This window comes from Micromys minutus (assembly GCF_963924665.1).
Source record: "Micromys minutus genome assembly, chromosome: 27".
Classification (NCBI taxonomy): Eukaryota; Metazoa; Chordata; class Mammalia; order Rodentia; family Muridae; genus Micromys; species Micromys minutus.
Genome location: NC_137962.1, coordinates 14013392 through 14038051, shown reverse-complemented (window position 1 = coordinate 14038051; position 24660 = coordinate 14013392). Strand labels below are relative to the sequence as shown.

The 24660-nt window shown below is 38.8% G+C and overlaps 1 protein-coding gene across 1 annotated transcript in view; it reads left to right on the top strand.

Annotated features, from left to right (window-relative positions):
* FAM135B (family with sequence similarity 135 member B) overlaps positions 1-24660 on the top strand; it is a gene marked incomplete at both ends in the record, with an annotated part of 152615 nt that overhangs the window by 119618 nt on the left and 8337 nt on the right. Inside the window, 6 exons of the mRNA XM_080939778.1 lie at positions 5619-5773; positions 12796-14809; positions 16944-17110; positions 19541-19632; positions 22426-22523; positions 23873-24024. Of these exons, the coding sequence (XP_080795904.1) occupies positions 5619-5773; positions 12796-14809; positions 16944-17110; positions 19541-19632; positions 22426-22523; positions 23873-24024 (2678 nt within the window). The remainder of the gene's footprint in view (positions 1-5618; positions 5774-12795; positions 14810-16943; positions 17111-19540; positions 19633-22425; positions 22524-23872; positions 24025-24660) is intronic.

The following is a 24660-nucleotide window of genomic DNA, read 5'->3' as shown; positions in this document are numbered from 1 at the left end:
AGAAAGAAAATAAGATTTTCTAAGTCTCTGCACACATCTGTGCTGAGTCTTCTGCAAAATGAATGGAAGCAGGTGGTATGGCCACAGACTATGTCAGAAAATTACTATGGTGCAGTAGCTAAAACATATATTTAACAAAAAGCCCATAATTTCTAACCAGGACTGATGCCTGTCTAAAGCATCCTTCTTCCAGAAAGAACTGAGAAGTACTCCAGAAAGTTAGAGGAGTGATGTGAGGGGAGGTTACTTAGGTACCCCGAGGAAGGTGGACAGAGACCTCACTGAGATCTTTTGGACACCAATATTTTATGTTTGAGTAATATGTTAATTTATGTTTCAGAGGCCATATTGTATCAGTCAGTAGAGGCTCATAGAATATTTGTGTTGTATAGGACAGACCTGAAATTTTTTTCATCTTTACCATATAACTAACACTGGAAGTTTCACAGGTTTCATTCCATATGCAGACAGTAACATTTAAATGTTTGCTCTTGGGGTCTGAAAGTGAGTAGGACAGCAAGAAAAATGTATCTGCTTGTGAAAATGGCTTGTTCTGACATTACTGTAGTCTCCTATAGGAATATCAAACCATTCATTCATTCATTCATTCATTTCAACTTCAGGCTAGAACTGGCTAATTCTAAAACTAGCACTAGAAAAAGAAATCTGTCAACATTAAAAATATTTCTGAGGGCCTCTGAGCAAAATACAGAGACTCAGAACTATAGGGGAGAAAGCATTCTTGCATGTCTCAACAAAACAAGGAAAACTTGGAGTTTGTGTTATGTGTGAACCATGTTTCTCAAGTTAATAAACACGCGTGGAGGGCTAGGGAGATGGCTCAGCAGTTAAGAGCCACTGACTTGTCTTCTAACAGTCCTAAGTTCAATTTTCAGCAGCCACATACTGGCTCACAAACATTTGTAATGGGACCTGATGCCCTCTTCTGGTATGTCTGAAAACAGCTGCAGTCTATACATACATTAAAAAAAAAATCTCAAATAAAAACCATTGCTCGATTTCAAAAAAGAAAGAAAGAAAGGAAGAAAAGACATGAGGAGAAGAAAGCCACAGAGGTCATTGATCTCCACATTAATTAATTTTCTCATCACTGCTATTAAAGTACCAAAGAACAACTACTTACAGAAGTGTGGCCCACACTTTCAAGGGTCATGCTGGCAGAAAGTCATGGCTACAAGAGAATGAGGCAGCTGGTCCCGTAGCATCTAAGTCAAGTAGAAAAAGAAATGCTTGTACTCAGCTCACTTCCTCTTTATGGCCCATCTTATTTAGTCTCGGAACTCACCTTATTGAGGGGGCCACATTCAGAGAGGATCTCCCCTCATCAGTTTTGTCTGGAAAATTGCTGATAGATATGTCCAGAGGTGTGTTTCCTAGGTGATTCTAAATCCAGTTTAGTTGACAATGAGCACTAAGCTTCACATTCCTAGTGCACAATTTGGTTGGAATGCCACCAATGCAAAATGCTCATATCACAGGGTATGTAGAGATATATAAAGACTGAGTACTTGAAAAAATTATCTCAACTATAGCTAGTTGTGATGGTTGTTTGTTTGTATGTTGTGGGGTTTTTTTTGGGGGGGGGTCAAATTTTTATCAAATTCAGAGTCACCTTGAAAGGGAGTACTGATAACATATGGGCTAGATTTAATTGGCCTAAGAGGATATCTATGGGGATTATCTTGATCACAATGATCCATGTGGGAAGACCTGACCACCCACCACTCCCTGCACAGGGCATCCGGCATTATAGATGAGTGGAGAAAGTAAGCTGCACTCTGATCTTGTCTGTGAGTGAACAGTTGCTTTCATTTGCTGCTGGGACTTCTCTGCAACAATAGACAAGAACCTAAAAATGAGGCCCAAATAAATCATTTCTTCTGGAAGCACCTTTTGTGGAGATTTTAAAAATCACAGCAGCAAGAAAGGAAATCAATAAATATATCAATATTGGTTTCCTTTACCATAAAATGGTCAAAAGTCACAAGTGAAAGGATAAAGTGGGAACAACCACACACGGTAGAAACAGTGCAAGCCACAGACCCTCTTGTGTAAATAGTTATGTAAACCGGGGATGGTGATTGATGGCCATTAATTGTCCTGGTGTACTGTAGATGTGGTAAAGAATAATTGTGTTTTGTAGGTGTTTTATTCTACCTGACAAATAGAGGGCATAAATTCACTATTCCACCGGTTACAAGAGTCAAAAAATAGGCAAGATAAAGGCATACGAAATGAAGAAGGGCTCTGACTAGTGTTCTCATAAATGATTAACCACTAGTTTCCAGACTCCCCAAAACAAATAGTTATTGGTTTTAGTTCTGTGAATTTCCCCCAGATGGTATTTCAGGTTCTTTATGAGTTAACATGAGTTACGAATAAAGAGACACATACAGTTTGCATCAGCAAGCAGAAACATCAACTGTCCTTCAGGCAAAATTGTGTGTTCTATTTCAGTTGTGGGCCATTTCGCAGTGAATGAAACAGACAACATCTCTCTGTACAAATGAATAGACATATTGACCAAACAGTGATGAGAAGCATCTGCTTAAGAGGAGTTGGCAGTGATATGTTTGTCAAAGATGGTCTCCCTGGGCACCGTACATAAGAGTCGAGGTCTGAATCAGGTTGAAGTTCTCAAGGAGACATGTCTTACACAGTAAATAGATTGGACACCAGTTTTAACATTCAATTGACAAACAATATCAACACAAAGCCTCAAGTAGAAAACAAATTACAGAGAGATTCTGTTTAAGAGGAAGTAAGCTGTTGTCCAGCTCGTCAAGAACACAAAGAAATTTTATTTCAGAATGAGAAAACTAGAGGAAAGGTCATAATTGTTGCCAGCAGGATGAGTCTTGTGCTAACATATTGAACAGAGACTATGTAAGGCTAGCAGCGATGCTGTGAGACACAGGTGCTGGTGTGGACATTCTAGCTAGGCAGATCAGTCACTATAGACAATCACCTGTTCACATGAGAGGCAGAAGTAAACCCCAACATTAGGACTGAAGATGCTAGCATGCAAAGGCATGGATGAGTTCCTCTGTAACAATCCATCATAGTCTGGCCTGGAAGAGGTTTTGCATCATAGGTGAGTTTTAACCACCTTTAAGTAGCCTGTGAAATCAGTGGATGTATTTTGGAAAGATCTTTATGGGTGAGAGTGTCTGGGACAGTGCAGAAAAAGATGAAATGTTTGATGGGAGGAATGTGATTACTTAGGCTTTTGTCAGTGTACATTGGTCTGAAAATGTCTGTCATGAAAATGACTAGCCAGCCATTAGGAGTAATTTGTGAAACATGTTAACCTGAGGTTTAGTCTGTCCTTGTGGCAAGACTGGGTGTGGCTGGCCCTCTTCTGTGTTGTTTCAATATCTCAGTGATGCCCTTTACATGATAAAGAGGATACATAGCTGTGGATAAAGACGATGATGCAGAGATTCAGAGTACTGTGCCATGTGCTACAGTGGGAAGTTGAGGTCTCCCCTCAAATTTACCATTTCTATGCTAATAATTATAACACCATTTAACTTAAAAATAGTCTTAATAACAATACCATTTTATCACCTTTTCTCTTTTCTTTCCTCCCTTTTCCTTTTGCTCTCTCTCAATTTTTACACACACACAAATTCATTTCAGCCACGGCAATATCTAAGTACAATCCCAAGTCTGTTTAGTGATACATGTACGTCTGTGATTTCAGGCCTAACTATGTTTATGGGACAACCAATTAAAAAGCTCATTTCTGGGGGAGACTAATTCTCCCTCTTTTAGCATTCATTATTTTTATGTAACATGTGCAACACGGTTTAATAGCTAAAAGGCCATTCCTTCTGGGGTTGGGGAGATGGCCCAGTTAGGAAAATGGTGCCCATAAAACAAGGCGATCTGAGTTCAGATATCTAGCCCCCACATAAAAAGCAAGGTGTCCCAGCATGCCCTGTAATGCTAGCATTGCAGAAGAAGCAACAGTAGGATCCTTGGGGCTTATTGAGTGGCCAATTTAGTTGAACTAGTGAGCCTCATGCTCAGGCTGACAAGCTCCAGTACTCTGTATGGAAGCCAGAGAGGCTAGGGGTATAACTCAGCTACATCTGAAGATCTTTAGTTTCATGTCTAAAGGCCTGAAACCCTGAAGTTAGAGGTGCTGCTATGAACCTCCTGGTCTAAAAATTGGGGAGCCTGGAATTGTGATTCCAAATAACAAGAGAAAACAAAGGTACTCTGGTTATAGAAAAAATTATGTTCAGCCTATCAGATGGTGCCAGGCCACACAGAAGGTGAATCTGGCAGAATTATCACCAGCTCACCTGCCAGTGTCTTCTGGCTACACCCTTACATACTTAGGAGACCAAAGATGCTATGATGTTCAGGACTGACTGAAACCATTATATATAAATATCCAGATATAATGTCCAAATAATTAAATATTCAAAGAGGTGTGAGGTTTCAAAACCTCTGTAGGGCTTTGGATGACAGGAAATAATATTCACTTTACTTTTATGAGGAAACTGAAAAGTAGAAAAAAATAAGGTAAACATTTAGTCTATAAAATTAATAGGTCTTATCATAATTAATATTATATATGTATATATGTACATATTTGCTATAAATCACAAATGTGTATGTGTTAATCTTATGGTACTTCTGGTAATGGTGATGACATGATACTTAGAAAGTTTGTTTTGAATATAGGGAGGGTTATACAGATACAGTTGTTTTAGAGAGGTAAAGGGTCCACATGGCTGGGAAATGAAGAGAGAGTATCAAGCATTTATAGGCTAGGATATAAAGACCCACAGGCAGGCAGGCAGGCAAGACAGACACATGTTCAACATTCTCTCAAACTTACAGTCCTATAAGTTCTTCTGTTACCTTTGGAAGAGTGACTGAGTCATTATATATAAAAACACAAAATATGAATTAGGTTTTCATAAGCTAATAAGAATTTACTCTCTTAGTAAGATATTAGAGTTGCATGCCCCTCCCAACATTTAGATTGTAAAGGGTAATCGCTATTCTGGAATCACATTCTTATTGGCAGAATGATGTTTAGGTTATGGAGAATGAATATTAGCTTTTGATATTGTCCTACAGAGAAACAAAAGGCATATCATCCTTCCTGAATTATATTAGCTTACTTGCTAATAAGCATTGTCAGTAATGACATAATATTTTGTAAAAGCTACTTCAGGTGGCTTTTAATTCAGTGGTATCAAAATGTGACTCAGACTCCAAGTACTTTAAAAGTTAAAGATGCCAGAGTAATCAATGAATAAATTTAAGTTTCTCCTCCAATGCACTAAATTTAGATCTGAGGCCATGTCTTAGCCAGTCTTTTGCTCACACAGCATTTATTATCTTCCACTAACTGGCAAATGTAACCTAATCCACAATCCACTGCATCAGCACCAGTACCCAGATCAGTTCCTCAGCAAAGCAGGCTACCCCACTGGGGGATATCTTTGTTGGGAGATGGTCGTGGCCTGCGTCTGCTCAAAGCACTGTTAATGTTTTCTTGGGGTTAGAATGGCAAGATTCTATTGAAAACTTCCAGTCTTGTTTGGCTGATTACCTTTCTGTGTGTTCCACAGGATACAGACTCACAGCCAGCTGTCCCTGGACATCCGGAACTCAGAGTACCTCACCAGCATGCCCCCATTGCCCGCAGAGTGCCTGGACATTGATGGTGACTGGAACACCCTGCCTGTTATCTTTGAGGACAGATATGTGGACTGCCCTGTCTCAGGTTTGTCATTCTCTGCTATTTTGAAAGAATTAGACTTTCCATGTAAGTATTCATGTACTAACAGATTGTGGCACTAGAACCCTGGGGCTCACTCTTCACAACAATAGGAACAGTCTGTTTGATTGTTTTTTGTTTTTTTAATGGGAAGAGTTAGCATTCATAATTATCTGGCCTCTTCTGGGTCAAAATGTTCCTGGTACTAGAGTTTTTACCTACAGGATAAGATACAGACACAGGCATATACAGACACTGTTTTCCCTGGGGCTTGTGCTTTTACCTATAGAATAAGACACAGTACAGATAGACACAGACAGACAGACAGACAGACAGACAGACAGACACACACACACACACACACACACACCCTAGAACAATCAAAAGTAGCAATGTTCTTTTGTTATTTCAGGTATATAGTTTTAACTACAGTCATTCTTTTTTTTTAAAAGCATTAACGCTACTGTGTTAGCCCCTCTCTGTGTGGTGGTAAGTATGGTCAGTCTCTTGGGTTGGGGCTTTGCTATATCATTCTAGCTGGCCACTCACTGTATAATCCAAGAGCCTGTTTAATGCCACAAGGCAGGTCAAGGACTTGAGAAAATGAGCTGTGTAGCTCATGAACAAATAAACTGCATGAGGGAGTAAAAGAACACATGCGTGTACCTATTTGTTTGTGCACCAGTGTTCAATATGGCTATAGAGTTAGGGAACACACAGGTCAACTGCAGAATGACCAGACAAGAAGAAAGGTTTGTCCCCTTTCTGTTTGCTCATGCAATTTGACCTTAGGAACCCAACAGTCATGACAAGGAAATGTCAAGCCCCAAGTTGGTGGTTTAATCAAATGGTTTATTTCTTTTATCTTTATATAACATATGTAGCTTTAGAGAGGGAAACTGAGGCATAGATAGAAGTATATGTGAAAGACCATGTGTCAATAAGCAACCAAATCTAACTCCTCGACTCTAGATCCCAGGCTCTGCTCTATGATCTCCCGGGGGTGGTTTAAACCAGGCATATCATTTTCTTGTTGCTGTATATCATGGATTAAAATAACTACATTTCAGAGACTCTGCAATCGGGAACTTGTAGTCTGGAATCTAGGTGACTCATAGGGACAGAGTGAGTTGGCACACAGGAGTTTGGTTTCCAGTTCTGCTCTGACATCTAGTGTCGAGTAAGTGCATAACAAGCACATTGTGTACTCAATTATACTCAATCTTCAGCCCAACTGGTAATTTGAGCTGTGTGTATGTGTGTGTGTGTGCAGTTGTGTGTATGTGTGTTTAGATACTTATGTTTTGATTAACACATGCCTCTTGCATAATTTTCAGTAAAATTGAACAGTTAAAGAAATTAAACACTAATTATAATAACCTTTGATATTATCACTTAAGAATAAGATGTAGATTGTTTCCCGGTCTTTTAAACTTCAGATATTGATAAATATTCCTTGGAGCATACATTTCAGTCTTTATGTATCATGCTCTTTTACTTTTTTGTTTTATAAATCACCTTCACATATTTTTAGCCCATAGCATCATCTGGAAAACATAGTCCCCCCCCCCCCACCTCCAGGGTTTCCCTGTCTATACTGCATGCTACCCATGTGATTCATCTGGACCTTGAGTCTTAACATGATGAGATATGGCAGAGTTCTCTTCTTCTGGGGAGATTTGCTCATCCAGGCTCTTGTAAGTCATCTATTGCTCAAATTTCATTTCTGGCACTGCCGTAATATATCCTGACAAAAGCAACTGGAGCAGGGAAGGGGTTGCTTCGGTTTACAATTCTAAACTAAAGTGCATCATTGTGAAAAAGTCAAAGTAGGAACTTTAAGGAGCCAGTCATATCGTACCCACAGCCAAGAAAATGACTGCATGCTGTACTTCCTGCTCAGTTCTGTCTCCACTTCTCCACTCACATACTCCAGAAAACCCGCCTAGGAAATAATGGGCTGGGTTTCTACACCAGTTAATTAAAACAACCCTCCACAGATGCAGCCATAGACCAACCCAATGTAGAAAATCTATCATTAAGACTCTCTTCCCAAGTGACTCTAGGTTGTATCAAGCTGACAATTAATGCTACTTGTCACACATAAGTAATATTTTGGTATATCTTCTCTGTGTATTGTTGGTCATATGCTGTGGGCCCAGTGTTGTAGAAATTATTTTATTCTGACCTGGGGTTTCTGCCCTACCTTAGATCATTTGGTTCCAGGATAAAACACACACACAACCCTTATATAGTCTTTTATAGTGCACATTGCATTAAACAATGCAAAAGCTAGGTAGGTACCTAGCCTCTATGCTATAAGAATCTACTCTCCTATAGATAACCCCAAGATATTACTTCCCAAGTTTCATCCCGGGCACTTTAAACTCTAATTGCCCAGCCCTCAGGGCCATGTTCACTTGACTCCTAACCAATGACATCTCTCTTTCTTCCTCCTGCACCTACTTCTCTTTGTGGTTCTCCTCTGACCCCCAGCTGGAGAAAATTCTGCCCTACCTACATCTCCTCTGTCCAGCTATTGACTGTTGACATTCTTATTTACCAATAAAAACTAACTTGGGGACACGGGTGCAGACTCATCTCCGGGACAACATGTCCTGCTGGCCTGCACTTAGCATTACAACAGATAAAAAAAGACCGAAGCTCATAAGATGAGTGCCAAATTTGCACTGTCTTTTTTTTTTTTTTTTAGAACAGGAATCATTAACTCTTAAATGTCTCTCACATTGTCCCCAATAAAGCCCTGACCTGTTATGTTATTACTGTCTCGTAAGCATTACTGGCCTGCCCACTTAAACCTTTTCTTGTCTGGTTTGTTCTTTTACAAAGTCTTTTTGATGGCTCATTAATCCAAGATAAAATATCTTATTACAACAATGAACTAGTTGCTCTTGGTGCCACAGCATGGTGTCCTCAATAGTTGTGTGTTGCCAACAGGTTATCAAACATATTCTTAGTACATTCTCTCAGTGTAGCATCAACTGGATGTACATGACTTTTGTTTCCATCTACACTGTTTGTCTGCACTTGCAGTGAGTGCCAAGGCAGGGACATGTGCTGTGTCAGAAATCCTAATTGCTTTCCTAGGAGGCTCTACCCTGTTGCATGACCACTGAGTTGGTCATATTGTCTAGTTTTAATTATTTTCCCCAAACTCAGTGTGTAAAGTTGAAAAAACACGCTCTTCTACAGGGTTATTACAGAGGGTGGGGCAGACAAGTTTGTAAAACTTGGAAGGACTAACAGGTAGGAGGCAGTGGGTACGAACAACAGCTGTCACCAGTGTCTGACTCTCTGTCTCTCCGAATAAGAGACTATACACTCACTCTCTGAGGAAGCTTTGTTTTGCTCACTCCCTCACAGCTTTAATGACAAACCCAAACTGTAATGTTGGTAATAGTTTTGTCACATTCTTCTTGGTCCCTGTCTCATGGTTGAGATTGGGTCCGATAAATGTTTTGTGTTCTAAGAATTGACAGTTTGTTGCCTATAACAGTCAGGAATACTCTCCCATGAATCTGGAATATGATTCACCTTCCAGATTATCTCTACCTGTTCACAGTTATGCCCTTCTGTTTACTCTCACTTCATGCACTTAGGGATGAACTAGGTCTGGACAAACTGCATACCTCAGAATTCTAGGCTTTGCTTTCAATGTCCCTGTGTCTACCACAACTTTCTGTCTCCTATTTTCAGGAAGATTCATACACCTCTCCCAGAATACTGCCTGTGCTATGCTTTATTTACTTGTGTTTACTTTTGTAAGTTATTCTTTGTAAAGTGTTTTTTAGATTCCCAGCAATGAAAATATAAAGAGTAAGGCTCAGAAGTAGCGCATGTACTCCTTGGCCCTGCACATGCATGATCCTCATCCCTGCACCATCAATATCTTCTACTGAGGAGAACTTGTGTTATAGTCCATGCCTCTGTATTAGGTCAGTAATTATCATCTGATTTTTACTAGCATAGGTGATTTAGTACTAGCACTATTCTGAATTCCTTTTGTCATATGCCTTAACTATTATAGCATATTATGGCATATAGATAGTTTTCACCACCTTAAATCCACTCCGTGCTTTGCTCATATTTCCTGTTCTTGCTGGTCTGATCCCTGGAAACCATTCATTATAGCTTGGCCACAGCAGACACACTATTTGGCAAAGGAGTTGCTTACCTTGAGTTCTCAATATTTTAAAAAGTCCACCAAGTCAAAAGCTCCTTGGTACTTATAATGACTGCCCACCTTATTGATTCTAATCACAAATGCCTACTCTTCATTTTACCAGTCCACTGCCTAGTATGGAGATATTTTTCACCAAGTTAATTCCAGTCTAGTTTTTATTGTACTAAACATCATTGCCATAATTATATTTAAGCCAATACAAGCAATCAATGAAGATAATAATCTTAGTTTTGCTAGATTTTTATTCTTGGCTTAGTTCCTTTCAGGAACATAGTTCATCAAATTGAAACTTGACAAGATGTCAGCCTGTGGGCTATAGAAGTAAAACACAAACTGGCTTCTCCAGGGAGACTAGTGCCTACAAGTGGGCCATAACATGGTGGTAGGATGTATCACACTGCATGTATGTGGGAGGGATGTTGTGAAATCCTCAGGAAAGTGCATGCTATTCTTGCTGAAGACAGAGGACAGATCTTCAGAAGAAAGCAAATATCTCCCATATCTCCAGGTTCACTGAATGCACACAGGTAAAAGAGCAGTTCATTCCTCCCTCAATCTGGTTACAAATTACACTGAAAATTATTTGATAATCATGTATCAAAGCTTTATGTGGTTTGTAAGTCATGTATGTATGGCTTAAATTCATGAAAATGTTTAAGATAAGTTGTATTGATATAGCTCTTTAAAAACCACATGAAGCCTTTTAAATCTTAGTTTGATTTTGAAAACATATGAACATATAAATTGAGGTGTTTATTACACTTAGTGTCTATTATTTTATAAATTCTTTGGAGATTTCAGAGTTTTTTTCCATCATATTTGCTTTCCCCCAACATCTCCCTAATATCCACCTCATTTTCTGTTCTGTTAAAAACAATAATACACATTCATCAAGTCCTATTTGTGTTGCTCAAATGCTCTTGGGAAAATGTGGAGCCTATCTGGGAGTGTAGCTAACCTCCTTTGCCTCTTTCGCCCTCCCTTGTACCCCTGCTCCTCTATGGATATCCTCCACCTTTTTGTTTACCTCCATTGTTCCTAGGTATATAAACTGGTACAGTCACTACAGGAATTAAAATGAAAGAATCTTATGAAGCTGAAACCAGAACTATATGATTTATATAGTCCTAATCATGGACATGCACCCAAAGAATTTTAGATCCTACCACATAGATGTGTGTTTATTGATGCATTGTTCATAATAGTCAGGGAATGAGACCAGTTTAGATATCTGTCAATGGGAGGCTTATACCTGTAAAAGAAAACACAAACAAAAGAGCCTCTTATTTATATGGTGTGTGTGGAGGGGGACGTCACCTGCTGTATCTCAGATCTTGGGTTATGATGGTTATACATGGAGAATGGTTGTTACTGTCCAGTCATCAGGGGCAGAAGGAGAAAGAGAGGATTTAAAGTCAGAGAGAAAAAAATGGAAGAAAATGGCTTATAGAAAACAGCTAAGGAAAAAAGAAAAGATGAAAGGTCATGCTTTAGTTCCTTGCTATTAGCCTCTGAAGATGGCTATGATCCTGGGAGCTTCAGTCTGGTGTTCCTATCACATGGACAGTGTACTTGACAATGGAGTTCTGTGTTTATTCTGCAGAAAGTAGCACTTTTTACCCCACGCATGACCTCAACTCACTTAATGACTTAGGGAAGAGCAAAAGGCTTGTGGGTTCATAAAGATCTGCCCATTCCACAGTTTAGGAAGTTGCAAAGATATTACTGAAGTCTGCAGTTCACTAGAGTGCTCGTGAGTGGCAATGTTGCAGTTCACAATCAGACCTTCGCAGCAGAAAGTCGCCCTCTTTTCTTTACTTTGTAATCATGGGGTTTATGATTGATCTTGCTTGTCACACTGACAAAGAAGAGATACCAATTATATTCTGATAAATAAACCATAAGTCATATGATAAGATAAATAGCTACTTTTTCTATGGCACTTTTTCTCCTCATTTGTTTTATACAATGCAAGTCAGGCACTAACATTTCTCCACCGAAGCTTTGTTTCAGTTTCTACAGGCAAACTGACAGTCTGCGATTATGGCCACTGGATACAAATTCTTGGCTTATGTTAAATTTTCAGTGTCTAAGAATTTGTCCAGATGACTCATAGAACTCAAGAAAAACTGTGTTCATAATTGAAGTTTTGTTGTGTGAAATAAACAGTGGCCATCTACTCACAATAAGAACTTGAGGTGAAGGATGGGGAGAAAGACGTGGAGGCATTAGACAGAGACACACAGAAACAAAGAAAGGCAACAAAATAGATGAGAGACAGCGATACAGATGAGAAATAGAGGAGGTGGGATCTATATGTTGAAACTTAGCTAGAAGTTTCTGTGTTCTCAGGTTTTTTTCCTCTCTTGGAGCTTCCATGTATGCTGTCAACCTGTCAATCTGAGGCGTTTCCTGGGCCATTCAGTCCTGAGTGTGAATTGGTGTTTTCTTATGTGGACAAGATTGAGGGAGTCACTGGTCTAACACTGAGATGAAATGTTTTCAAAGAGGTTTAATGGACATTTCTTTTTCCTTCGCCCAACCCTCTAATACATGCTGTGTCATGTTTTTGTTCTTATTTGTCTCATCAACATAAATTATTTGACACTTTGACATGAATCACATGCTTAACATGAAATATCTCTACATCCCCAAGTAAAAAAGGTATTTCTATAACAAAAGAACTTTCACAAGTCTGAAGGTCATATCACTTCCAAAAGATACTCATAAAGGCTAGTTGAATTATTTTTTTTACAGGGAGACATTTGACTACTTTATATTTTTGATTTGTAAGCTATAATACAATTTTATTCTTTTGTTATAGGGCATAACTTGAGTGTTTATCCTAATTTTGATGTCCCAGTGACAAGCCCAGCGATAATGAATCTAAAAGGAAAAGAAAAGAATCTTGTAAATCAAAAGTCATCTTCAAGGAAGGACCTTCCGTTATCTACTACAGAAGCACCCCAGCTGGGCTCTGATGAAGATGTTATTAGGTGTCCAGAGGCGGAGGAGAATGTCTCCACACAGAATCCTGTGGATGTGTGCTCAGAATCTCAGGTGTACCTGACCATTGGTGAATTTCAAAACAGAGCAGACATGCCTGAAGATGATTGCTGGACTGGCCCAAGGACTGATGCTGTAAAAGATTCACTAGCAGATGTAAACATATGTAGGAGAAGTCCAGGCCCAGAGGAAGGGCAGACCCCAGCACTGACCTACATTGATGTGCAATCTAGCAATAAGAAGTACCCTAGAGCTGAACCTGTGCAGGGCTTTAATGTTCAACATGAACACAGGAGCCCTAGGGACAGCTATGGGATTGTTAAGACTATGCCAAGCAAAGTTGTAGCAGGTATAAGTAAGAATAATTCTGTCTCTTTAAACCAAACAGCTGCTCTTGAGTTGAGGACTCTAGGGAGGGGAGTCGACCAGGAGGGAAAGCCTGTAATGCTAAGCTTGAAGCTCACCCCTGCTGAGCCCTGGGACCCACAGAGCACTGCTCTGAGGGAAGCTTTGGACACCAAGCCTTCCCTGCTAGAACATGCTGAAGAGCCGGAAGACCTTTTAGTGCTCTCTGGCATTATCAAAAGGTCAGCCTCCATAATCTCTGACTCAGGCATTGAAAGTGAGCCAAGCTCTGTTGCCTGGTCTGAGGCCCGAAGCAGAGCCTTGGAGTTACCCAGTGATCGGGACGTCTTCCATCAGGTGGCTCGAAGACATGCCCACCACAGGAACTCTTTGGAGGGTGGTCACACAGAGAGTAACACTAGCCTGCCCAGTGGCATTCAGGCCTCTCTTTCCTCCATCAGTTCCTTGCCCTTTGAAGATGAGGAGCGTGAGTTGGCACTTACCAAGCTCACCAAGTCTGTGTCTGCACCACAGATCAGCAGCCCCGAGGATACTGCTGAAGGGTCAGACACCATAAAGAACACAGCAGTATTCTCTGAAGACCTGGACCTTTCTAACAAGGACAACAGTTCACCCAGACACAGTTCTCCTTCTCATGGTGGGTCTAGGGTCCAGGATGTTAGGGCAGGGCATTCCCTTGCAGACATAGCTTTAGATTCGGACAGACCCCAGGGTCCTGGGTACATGGACATCCCTAAAGGCAAAGAGAATCATCCTGATCTTCGAGGACCCTGTGGTTTGGATTCCATGGCTGAGAACACACCACATGTTGAAACCAAAGGTCTTAATTTAAAAATGCCATGTACTTTAGCGCTTGAGAATTCTAAGGCCAGGTCTTTTCATAGAGCAGCAGTGGAAACTGCAAAAGGTAAACCGAAAGAACTGAGCATGAGCAAACACATACTCTCCAACAACAGTATCTCAGAAGTCAGGGCTGCATCTCACCACAGGGTGCCTGAAATCAGTTGTGCCCCAGCTGTTGAAGCTGTCAACCTGAATTCTACAGGTGTACAAAATGGTTCATTAAGTGTCAATGATACCATGACATTGAACAGAAGACATAATGCCTCTCTGGAGGCCAAACATGAAGCAGGCACTGTGTGCCCCACTGTGACTCACACTATTGCCTCCCAAGCATCACGAAACCAAGAACTGAAGACGGGAACTTCCATCTCTGGGTCCCACTTGAACTCCACAGAGGCCTTGTCTCTGGATAGCCTGAAGGCAGTGGAAGTTGTTAACTTGTCTGTGTCTTGCACTGCCACGTGTCTCCCTTTCTCATCTGTACCCAAGGAGACCCCTGCTAGGGCTGGACTCTCTTCCAGACAAAGCCTGGCTCCTATCACGCATCAACCTTTGGGTTCCTTTGGCGTTGTTTCTACCTACTCCAGCCAGGTGGAAGAAGAAGTCAGTGAAAGGATGTTTAGGTAAGCTTTCAGGTGCTTTATAGGTCCTCAAGGAGTCACATAAGTATTCCCAAGGTTTTCTCAGCTTCGTGCATCCTATTTGGATATGGAGGTGTTTGTTATTTTCACTTAAACAAAGCAATAATATACTTATCATACACTTCACAATGTCTAAATAATTCAAAGAATTACAGATGAGCTCATCTCCCAACATAACAGCACAACAAAAACATTCTATACTGAAGTTTGTGCCCTAAATATATTTATCTTTTAATAAAAATATGACTATTTTGACACTTGTTGATTATTTTTTCCATTTTAAGATAATAGAATATCTTTGTATATAAGTCCATTTTCACTCTCTATTTTAATGCTTCCATAGTAGTCCATTTTATGGATGTAACACGGCTTATTAAACAAATTTGAATGGGCATATATGAAAACTCTGCTTGGTTTTAATTGTGATATATTATTTTATGAATATCATTGAGACTCAATCTTTTCATATTTTGCAAAGGAGATTTTAGGACCTTTGAGGGAACTGAACTTCATCAGATTTCCCTCCTATGTTCTCCCTAAGATTGTGCACTTCTCAAAGCAACTATTTTTTTTTTTTTGCAGTAGCAGAATATATAACTTTATCATTGGCTTGCAATTCATTAATTTGCACCTTCAACTATCAGATACATCTTTCATTGGACACATAATAGAAGTATTTTGTTAGAGTACCTCATAAGCATTCTTCTCTTGCAAATAGCTAATAGTTGAATACCTGTCATATTAAACTGTTCACCAGTTCAAGAAGTCCAGATAGACACTGTACAAAATGGGGTCAGACTTTTTCCAGCTCTAACTATACTCATAGTCTTACAGAAAATCTGGCAGTTGTTAACAAAGTAGCAATTTAGGACAGTGTTGGACAAATGTGATAATTCCTGCATGCTCAGTGGAGCCAAAGGTTTTATCTCGAAGCAATGACTATGCATTGGCTAAACAGGGAAATAGAAACAATTTAGAGGAGAGAATTTTTTCACCGAGGGGAAAGAGATAAGGATACATAACACTAGAACATCATTAACTTGAAAATCCACACTTATACGTTATATAAGATCCAAAAGTTTACATGTTTTTTTATTGTTCTAGATCAAAATTAGGATCTTGCTAATATTGGGCAAGAAATCTACAATTAAACTATAATAACATACTATTGAAATATAAAATATTTTTGAAATACAGTGTGACAAAACCTATGGAGAATTTTGCACCATGAAATTTTCTTATGTTCAGCTATAATAAAACTATTACATTAAATTGTTTTACCTTTATGTAATGGGCTTAAGCCATACAGAAAACGAAACCTAATTCAGTATATAGACTCAAGTTATCAAGTTATAGTATATCAGCCTCAAGTTATCTCACTATGTACATGTATATAGCCCTAAATCTTAAAACACTGAAACTTGAAATTGTTTGATCATTGGCCTGCATTATATTCATTTGCACATAAAACTCTTCTAGTCCCAAGCATTTTAGATAGCCAGCAGTTATCAGAAGTGTTAAAACCAAGATTCTAACCTCGGGAATCTCAATATTGTTAAACTGTCTTCTCAAGCAAGCACACAGACAACATCTTAGCTCAGTATAAAAATCATGTAGAATTCTATAACATACATAGGCACCAAGAAAGCAAACTATGCCAGATCAGTTTATGGCATGAACTAGAAAACAAAACAAAACAAGAAACCCTGAACCCCCAAACCGGTGATGCTCTTCGGAATGCTGGCAGTTAGTACTTGAATAGCAGGCAGAAGCTAAGCCATGGTAGGCCTGTAGGAAAGGGACTTTTATCAGGAGAGAATTTTAATGGTATTCACATCCTGTAACTCACAGGTTCTTGTCTCTTTACTCAGTTTCCAGTTCAGAATTAAAATATAAATCTGCAGAATCAAAACTCTTGTGTTTTTGTTTGTTTACTTGAGGATATTTTCCTGCCCTTTTATTAAGAACAGCATCTTCCTTAAGCTAGATTTAGTTTGTGATGTTAAGAAGACAGTTTGGTTGTGAACAATCATCGGTCCTACATACCCATTCAACTCATTCCCTGCTCAACATGGAATCAACAGTATGGCTTGTGATTAATTGGTATATTCTCCAGTTTTTATCAGGCCAAAGAAAAGTTTAAAAAAGAACTGAAGATTGAAGGATTTCTGTACAGTGACTTATCTGTACTAGCTTCTGACATACCATATTTTCCACCAGAGGAAGAGGAGGAAAACTTGGAAGATGGCATTCACCTGGTGGTCTGTGTTCATGGCCTGGATGGTAAGTTCTAAAGTTTACTCCTCAGATTACTCCTTCATTCAGTTTAGTTTTATGAAGTGATTTAGACAGACACTCAATCTACAATCAACTAAATATAAAAAAAAAAAAAACTTAACATCTAAGGAAAGAGCATGGCACAAGTATATGTGTGTGTGTGTGTGTGTGTGTGTGTGTGTGTGTGTGTGTGTGTGTGTGTGTCTATGTGTCTGTGTGTCTGTGTGTCTGTGTCTGCATTTGTATGAATACTATGTATTTGAGTTAATTCACAATTTAAATCAGTGCTGAGGATTTTATTGATAGAATGAACTAATAATTGTATAATTTATGGAATGAACCTGTAGTGAATGAGGAGATGGATGCATAAATATCTCACTGGGATGCAGGAATTGGTGACATTTTGAGGTCTATAGAGTGGTTCTAGAAGGAGAATTTGAGAGAGAGGATTAAAGGATGCATTTTAAGCACCCTGGGGTGAGTGTTTGTAAGGACTTGGCTATTGTTTCCATCTCTCACTTATGTGTCACCTTTTGTTTACTAGATACTACCATGCTCTAGGATTTGTAGAGATAAAAATTACCTTTTCATTCATCAGCCCAATGTCACTAAAGAGAGATTTTCACCTATTATTTTGAAAACTCTAAAATGTTTTGTGAGTAAGAAATCAGGGAACCCAGAAAAAGGCACAATGGTTGAGAACACTTGGTGCTCCCCAGAAAACCTGATTTTGCTTCTCAGTGGCTGTAATGAATAAATGAGTTGGAGACAGCAGCCTGTAACTCCAGCATCAAAGTAATCTAATGTTGTTCTCTGATCTCTGAGACTACTTGGATACCTGTGGAAATCACTCCCATAGACATACATATGACTGGCAATGATAAAAAGAAATCTTTAAAGCAAGAACACTGGTTAGGCAATAGACCTGTGATTTTTTTAACCTCATGCATATTGAAATAGAGTTGTCCAACAAAGGTAGAGGTGATTTACGAGTATTGTATTAATTCATAGAGCTGGGATGCCCATAGCATCATTCAGAACACAGGTCAAAAGAAGTAACAAGTATTAACAAAGAGGGCTTTCACACTATTACTTCAGTGTATAACCTCTTCAGAATATTACAAGGCCTATTGTTTAAATCTGTCAATAGCATATTTATATCAAGAACTGGATATACTGAGATAAGTTATGAATATTTATATAGTCTCTTTGTTGTGCTGAAAGCCTAAAATCTATCTTCTTGTCAATGTTTTCAGTCTAACATGTTATTAAATAAAATTGTTTTAGAAAGATTAGGCTCAGCAACGTCTTTTATTCTCAGTATCTTGAGTAGAGAAGGATGTCTTCTTATTCGCAAATGTTTCATGTTAAATGTGAACATCACCAACTTTTTAAATGACCACTACTAAAATATCTTTCAGGACATTTAAGCCATAATGTAAGTGACTACAAAAAGCATATTTATTGACAAAAATAGAGTAGAGAGATTTAACTTCTGAGAAAATGTATCTCTCCTAAAAGAAGATAACCTAGAACCTACAGGTTTGATTATGTACTAGAAAGATCTAGTCTCTGGGAATATTCACATAAGGTTGGTCTCAAATTTTTAGTTCTTCCAAATTTTATGTGATTCTTTTATACACCTTTGAATCATTGGGAAAATATATAATAAATAATATAAAATTAGTTGTAATTTCACTTACAGTGTATAAGTTCTCTGAAACCATGACCTATAGGGAAAGCATAGAAAAACACACCATCAAAATATCAAATAGCCTGCAACTCCTATTTAACTCTACAGGGATCCAGGAGTGAAATAAGCATACATTAAGTAATGTAGGTACAATGGAATCCCCATGGCCCCTGTAAACTATGTGCCTAACTTATTGTGTTATAAATTTACTTTCTTGTGTTACTTTTTATGTCAACAATGTGCCTCTCATCCTAGCACCTTCCTGGAACTGCCAACTTTTAATTCCTTGGCCCACAATAATATGCTTGAACATTTGTAAGCTTATTGATTACCTCTTGATCCATGAATATATCTTTCTTTGTTTAGTCAACATGGTAGACTTTTTATCTCTTCCTACTTACCTATAAGTGATAAGAAAATAATTTATTGAGGGGAATTGTACACTGTGACAATAGGTAGCCTCTTCCAAAAAGCTAGTGAGAGAATAGTTTTCTGGGACAGAAAGAAAACTGGTATGGCAGATCAAGGAATAATTCTACTGAAGAGGGGCCATTTAAAAGAGCACCCCTGTGTGTGTACATTGATTGTGATAACAAGAGAAGAAGATGTAGAATTACTTCAGTTATTTTTAATATCTGTTTAACAAAAGGAAAATTGAATTGTAATCTAAGAGAGGGATACAAAGTAATCCCTTGTGATGTATTTTGATTAATTATATGACTGCTGTTATCTGTCATTTTCAGGGAACAGTGCAGACCTCCGGCTGGTGAAGACATTCATAGAACTGGGGCTCCCTGGGGGAAAACTGGACTTCTTAATGTCAGAAAAGAATCAGGTATGAGGACAGAAATGTTGGGCTGAGAGAACATTGGATTTGAAGGAACTGCTTAAAGGTTCCAAGACACATGAATAAAGGGGCCCATTGAAGAATATCCAAGTGCTTGGTTGGTTTGGAGGGAGGAAAATCCTTTAATGTGTTACTTTGGAAGTTTGAGGAAAAGTATGAAATGGATAAAAGTTGGTATGTATCCATTAACTGGAAGCTTCTGGCTTCACCGAGTATTGCAAGTATGGCTGCTTAGAGTACCAACTATGTGGGCATCCATATAGTTACAATGGGGACAGGGCATTGTCACATACCAATAAGGAGCCAGATTATGATTGCTTTATAATCTGATGTGGCAGACTGATACTGTGACTCTAAAGAAATGTTAAGAGTCAAAGAGACATTAGTGAATCTAAGAGCAAGAGATGAGGATGGGCAGAGAGTAAGACAAATGAGTCATAAAGATGCTTCAGAAGAATGCATTTGTTAATAATAATTTCAGAGATCTCATGATTAATGAAAGTGATAATTATACACTGAACCATCAAAACCTGAGAAAGCATAATTTTGCCAAGTCGAATAGCTTTAGTCAATCCCTGAGTCCTACATACTAGAAAGTAAGAACCAACACTCTCAAGTTGTTCAATGACCTTGCCAACATACATTAATAAATGTATAGGACCTGAAAAGACCTAACTCATCCATCAACAGCTAATGCCTGCATTTGGCCTTGTTCTAGGCCTGTGACGTGCACTAAAACATAAGGGAAAAAGGTAGGAGAACTGTCATTCAGGGGCTTTTTGTTTTCAGGGTAACTGTTGTAGTTTCCCCATTCAACCTTCAAAGCAGTTTAACTACTAATTACTGGTACAGCACAGGGCATCGATCCCAGGAGCTCTGCAGAGAATCCCCCTTTGATCCAAAGAACAGGATGTCATACAAATTTTAAGATCACTTATGTGGCTATGTCTTGAGGTAGATGTCTCAGAGAGATTCAGAGAAGGGCGAAGAATGAATGACCAGTGTTCCTTGACCTTGTGTTGGCTTTATCCTAGTGAAGTTGACTTTTCAGGGAAGATGGATGTGGTTAATAGCAGAGGTCCTGCCAGGAATCCAGCTTTTATGAGAGATCCCTTCATGTACTCTGTGATATGTACCAGGACATCTGGCATCCACATGGGTCTTGCAAGCTGGTTTGAACAAGGTCTCTGTGCAAATCACTAAAGTGGAGAGGTCTCTTCTCAGTACTAATTCAGTCCTACTGTGCTATTTCACTGAAAGTTTTACAAAAAAAAAAAAAAAAATCAGAATGCGAAGGTCCTTTCTAAGCACTCTGACTGTGAAGTTCCTAGGATGCTTTTGTACCTTAGTGTGGTTTTCAGAGAATTTCTCATCATAGTGAGTACAGGCTTCACTATCATACAATTGTAAAATAATGAATATGGTAGTAATTTCAAAAGGAGCAAAGAGGCTCTTTGAGACTAGAAGGTCTTGATAATTGTAGTACCAGTTTGAGGTGTGTTAATGTTTCCAAGAGTCTTTAGAAGATGGTGAAGAATATGCTGCATTCTCTTTTCAGCCCCTTCCTTAAGTATACTCAACTCTTCACCACCAAAATGAATGTTCTTGAGAGATGTTGGCTGGAAGCTCAGGTGTTCCACGGTGCTGTTGCTCCTACACTGTTCATGAAGGACAGTTTTGCTTGAAGATGTTGAACTTAAATAGACTTCTGTGTTGCTCCCAGTCACATTCCTAAAGTTTGTTATATAGACCAATATTTTATGTCTTCAAGTACTTAGACATGTATGGGACTTCCCCGTCTTCTGTCATTTGGCCATTCTTCATAAGACATAAATGGCTTTCAAATCTTTCCCAAAGCAGATGTCTAGGCATTAACTTATATAATAACCTGAAGGCTGTGCTAGTTTTAAAAGCAAGAGCTTTAAAGTCTGCCAATTTTTCTTTCTATTGCTATGATAAACACCATGATCAAAATGTAATTTGTGGAGCAAATGGTTTATTTCACATAGATTTCCACATCACAGCCCATCACTGCGGGAAATGAGAGTAGAAACTCAAGGCAGGGACTTGGAGGCAGGATCTGAAGTCTTCGAACAGTGCTTATTGGCTTATTTTTCATGGCTTGCTTAGCGTGCATGCATTGGGATAGCATAGCTGAGAGCCAACTGTGCCTTCCCAATAAATAACCAGTCATGAAAATACACTATAGGTTTACAAACAGATCAACCTAGTAGGAGCATTTTTTCAAATGGGATTCCTTCTTTCCAGGTATCCTTAGCTTGTACCAAGACGACAAAAACAACAAAACAAAAATCAAAAAAGAAAAAAAAAATCAAGCAAGCAAACAGACAACATAACAACAGCAACAGTAACAATAACAACAAAAAAGTAACCATACGACACAATGGTCAAGCATATCTTGGTGTGATTCCTAGCTCATACATAGTGAGCAAGTTCTCTCCCCTAGCAGGACCTGCTTCCTCCTCTGGGAAGTAATGCCAGCAGATACAGTAAGCCCAAGCTTAACGGCAGACACCACATGCCAAGAACATGCACTCAGATATTCCACCGCATTTCCTTCACAAAATCCTTCTTAGCACACAGCCAGTTTCTTCATTAGAACCCCAGTGGATCTTTTCCTTGAAGTTAAATCTCAAAGTATAACACGTACAAGAGGCTTAATCGCCTTTGCAGAAAATATCATGCTGTTTTGAATTCAAGAGGATTCTTGATGTAGAATCTGTAACTTCTTCCAATACCTTCTCCCTTTTCTTCTTCCAGATGGACACATTTGCAGATTTTGATACCATGACAGATCGATTGTTGGATGAGATTATTCAACACATCCAGTTGTACAACCTCTCCATATCCCGAATTAGGTAAAAGGAAACCACAGGTAGCTAATGCTGAGGGAAGGCAGGTGACCCAGTTTTGAGTGTTTTTTTTTTTTATATGAACCTTGAGCGACTCCTGTAAGCCACTGCAATAACTAACCTTTTGGCTCTTAATGAATCTGGATACTTTCTGGAAGGAGCAAATGTGTACCAAGTCTGGGTCATCACCTATATATCTTTCATAATATGGGTGATAAGAATAAATATGTCGCTACTCATCAGTAGCGTCTTGAAACTAATATAACAGTCTCTAGGTTTGAGTTCATGTTGAAATTCTCACAGGTTTAGGATTTGCCATGTACTGAGTGTATAACTTTTTTTAAAGCGTTTCAAATATTTGAAAATGCACTTTGTCTTCTCTTAATTGGATTGTCAGGAAATGGCTGTACTAGAACCCTAAATGAATTTCCTGTCCAATTAGAGGTTCCAGCCAGTGCCACCTTTACTTCATATCCTCACAGTAGGAAATAAACATATGTAGAAACTCGGGATAAAAGGAGCAGCTTGTACTTTTTTTAGCATATAGATGAACCAACATAGGATGGAGGTCAGAGGACCAATTATTGTTTTTAGTCTTCAGAGTAGGATATATTTATTCCATAAGTAAGGAATCTCTCTTTAGAGGTTTGCTTTTAATGATGGGACAGTCTAGGCCGTCCAATTGTGTAGGCTGACACCTGTATCTTCTTACCTTGCTGGTTTTATATTTACTGTAAGAGGAGATAAGTCAGCATACCTGTCAGACTATAGGGTTTTGATAATTAATTGAAATCTGAATGGCATATTGAATGTATGGATCAGAAGGAAGCAGGGAGCTTGAACAGAGCATGCAGAAGGATAGCCAGTCCGTATAAGTGAGAGCAGGCAGCTCTATACATGGGCAGAGAAATGAAGGGGTGAGTGGTGTCAGAACAATTGTTGGAACTGAATTAATAGCCTCCTGGGAAAGTGTATGGGACTGGGATTTCAGTTAGGCAATGACCAGGATATCACAATATTTAGATATATGGACTTGAGTAAGGATGCTATGCTGTCCCCAGATGGGCTGAGAGGAAGCCTGGGGATCAGAAATCAGGGGGGGCTGCTTTACTAATAGAGATCTGATGTAAACACCCCACTTCTTCCACACCTCCCAATATTGGCATATAATTCCTACTCTCATGTGCCAGAAAATATTGACCCCATAGTCATCAGTCATTGTGTATTGTGTTAGGGCTTCTGTATTGGGGAGTGTGGGTGGATAGTGCTAAGACCTTGGTGTGTCTCATCACAACCCATCCCTGAGCAACAGTCCTCTGCTGTCGTTGACATGTGTCATTCCTGCTTCTAAACAGCTTCATTGGCCATTCTCTTGGCAACATTATTATCAGATCGGTCCTCACGAGGCCCCGGTTCCGGTATTACCTCAACAAACTCCACACATTCCTGTCATTGTCTGGGCCTCACCTGGGGACTCTTTACAACAACAGCACCCTGGTTAGTACAGGTAAGTCTTCTCTACCCTCATCACTCTCCAAAAGTTAGCAGAGGCATCAATAATTTGGAACTGGAGACAGAAATTACTGATGGAATGTTATATAACTCTCACAAATGGAGGATGAGGGATGAATTTTGGTATGAAAACATGGTACAGATACACAATGGAGTTTTTATTACTACAAAATACAGTTAACTTATGAAATTTGCAAATAAAAACACACATCTGAAAAATGACATGTTAAGCTAATATTCAAGGCTAGACAGAAAAAATACTGTATGTTTTCTCTCATATGTGCAGTCTTTTTGTTGCATTTGACTAAGGCTTCTTACTTATAATATTCATTAACTTTCTCTGAAATCAAGACTATGTTTGTCTACATGCATGTTTTCATATGTGTATGTGTTTACAGTATGTATGTTATATGTATATATATAAATAAACATGGTATTTATGTTTTGTATATATGTGTAATCATGCATAGAATATATGTGTATATTTATATTTATATTTCAGTAACTATTGCTGATTGCTTCTATGACCTTCACAGATACCAAATGTTTTAAATTCTTAAGTTTGTCATGTAATCTCCCATAGTTTTTATATGTAACCTAGACAAAAAAATTTCATACTTTATATCATCTT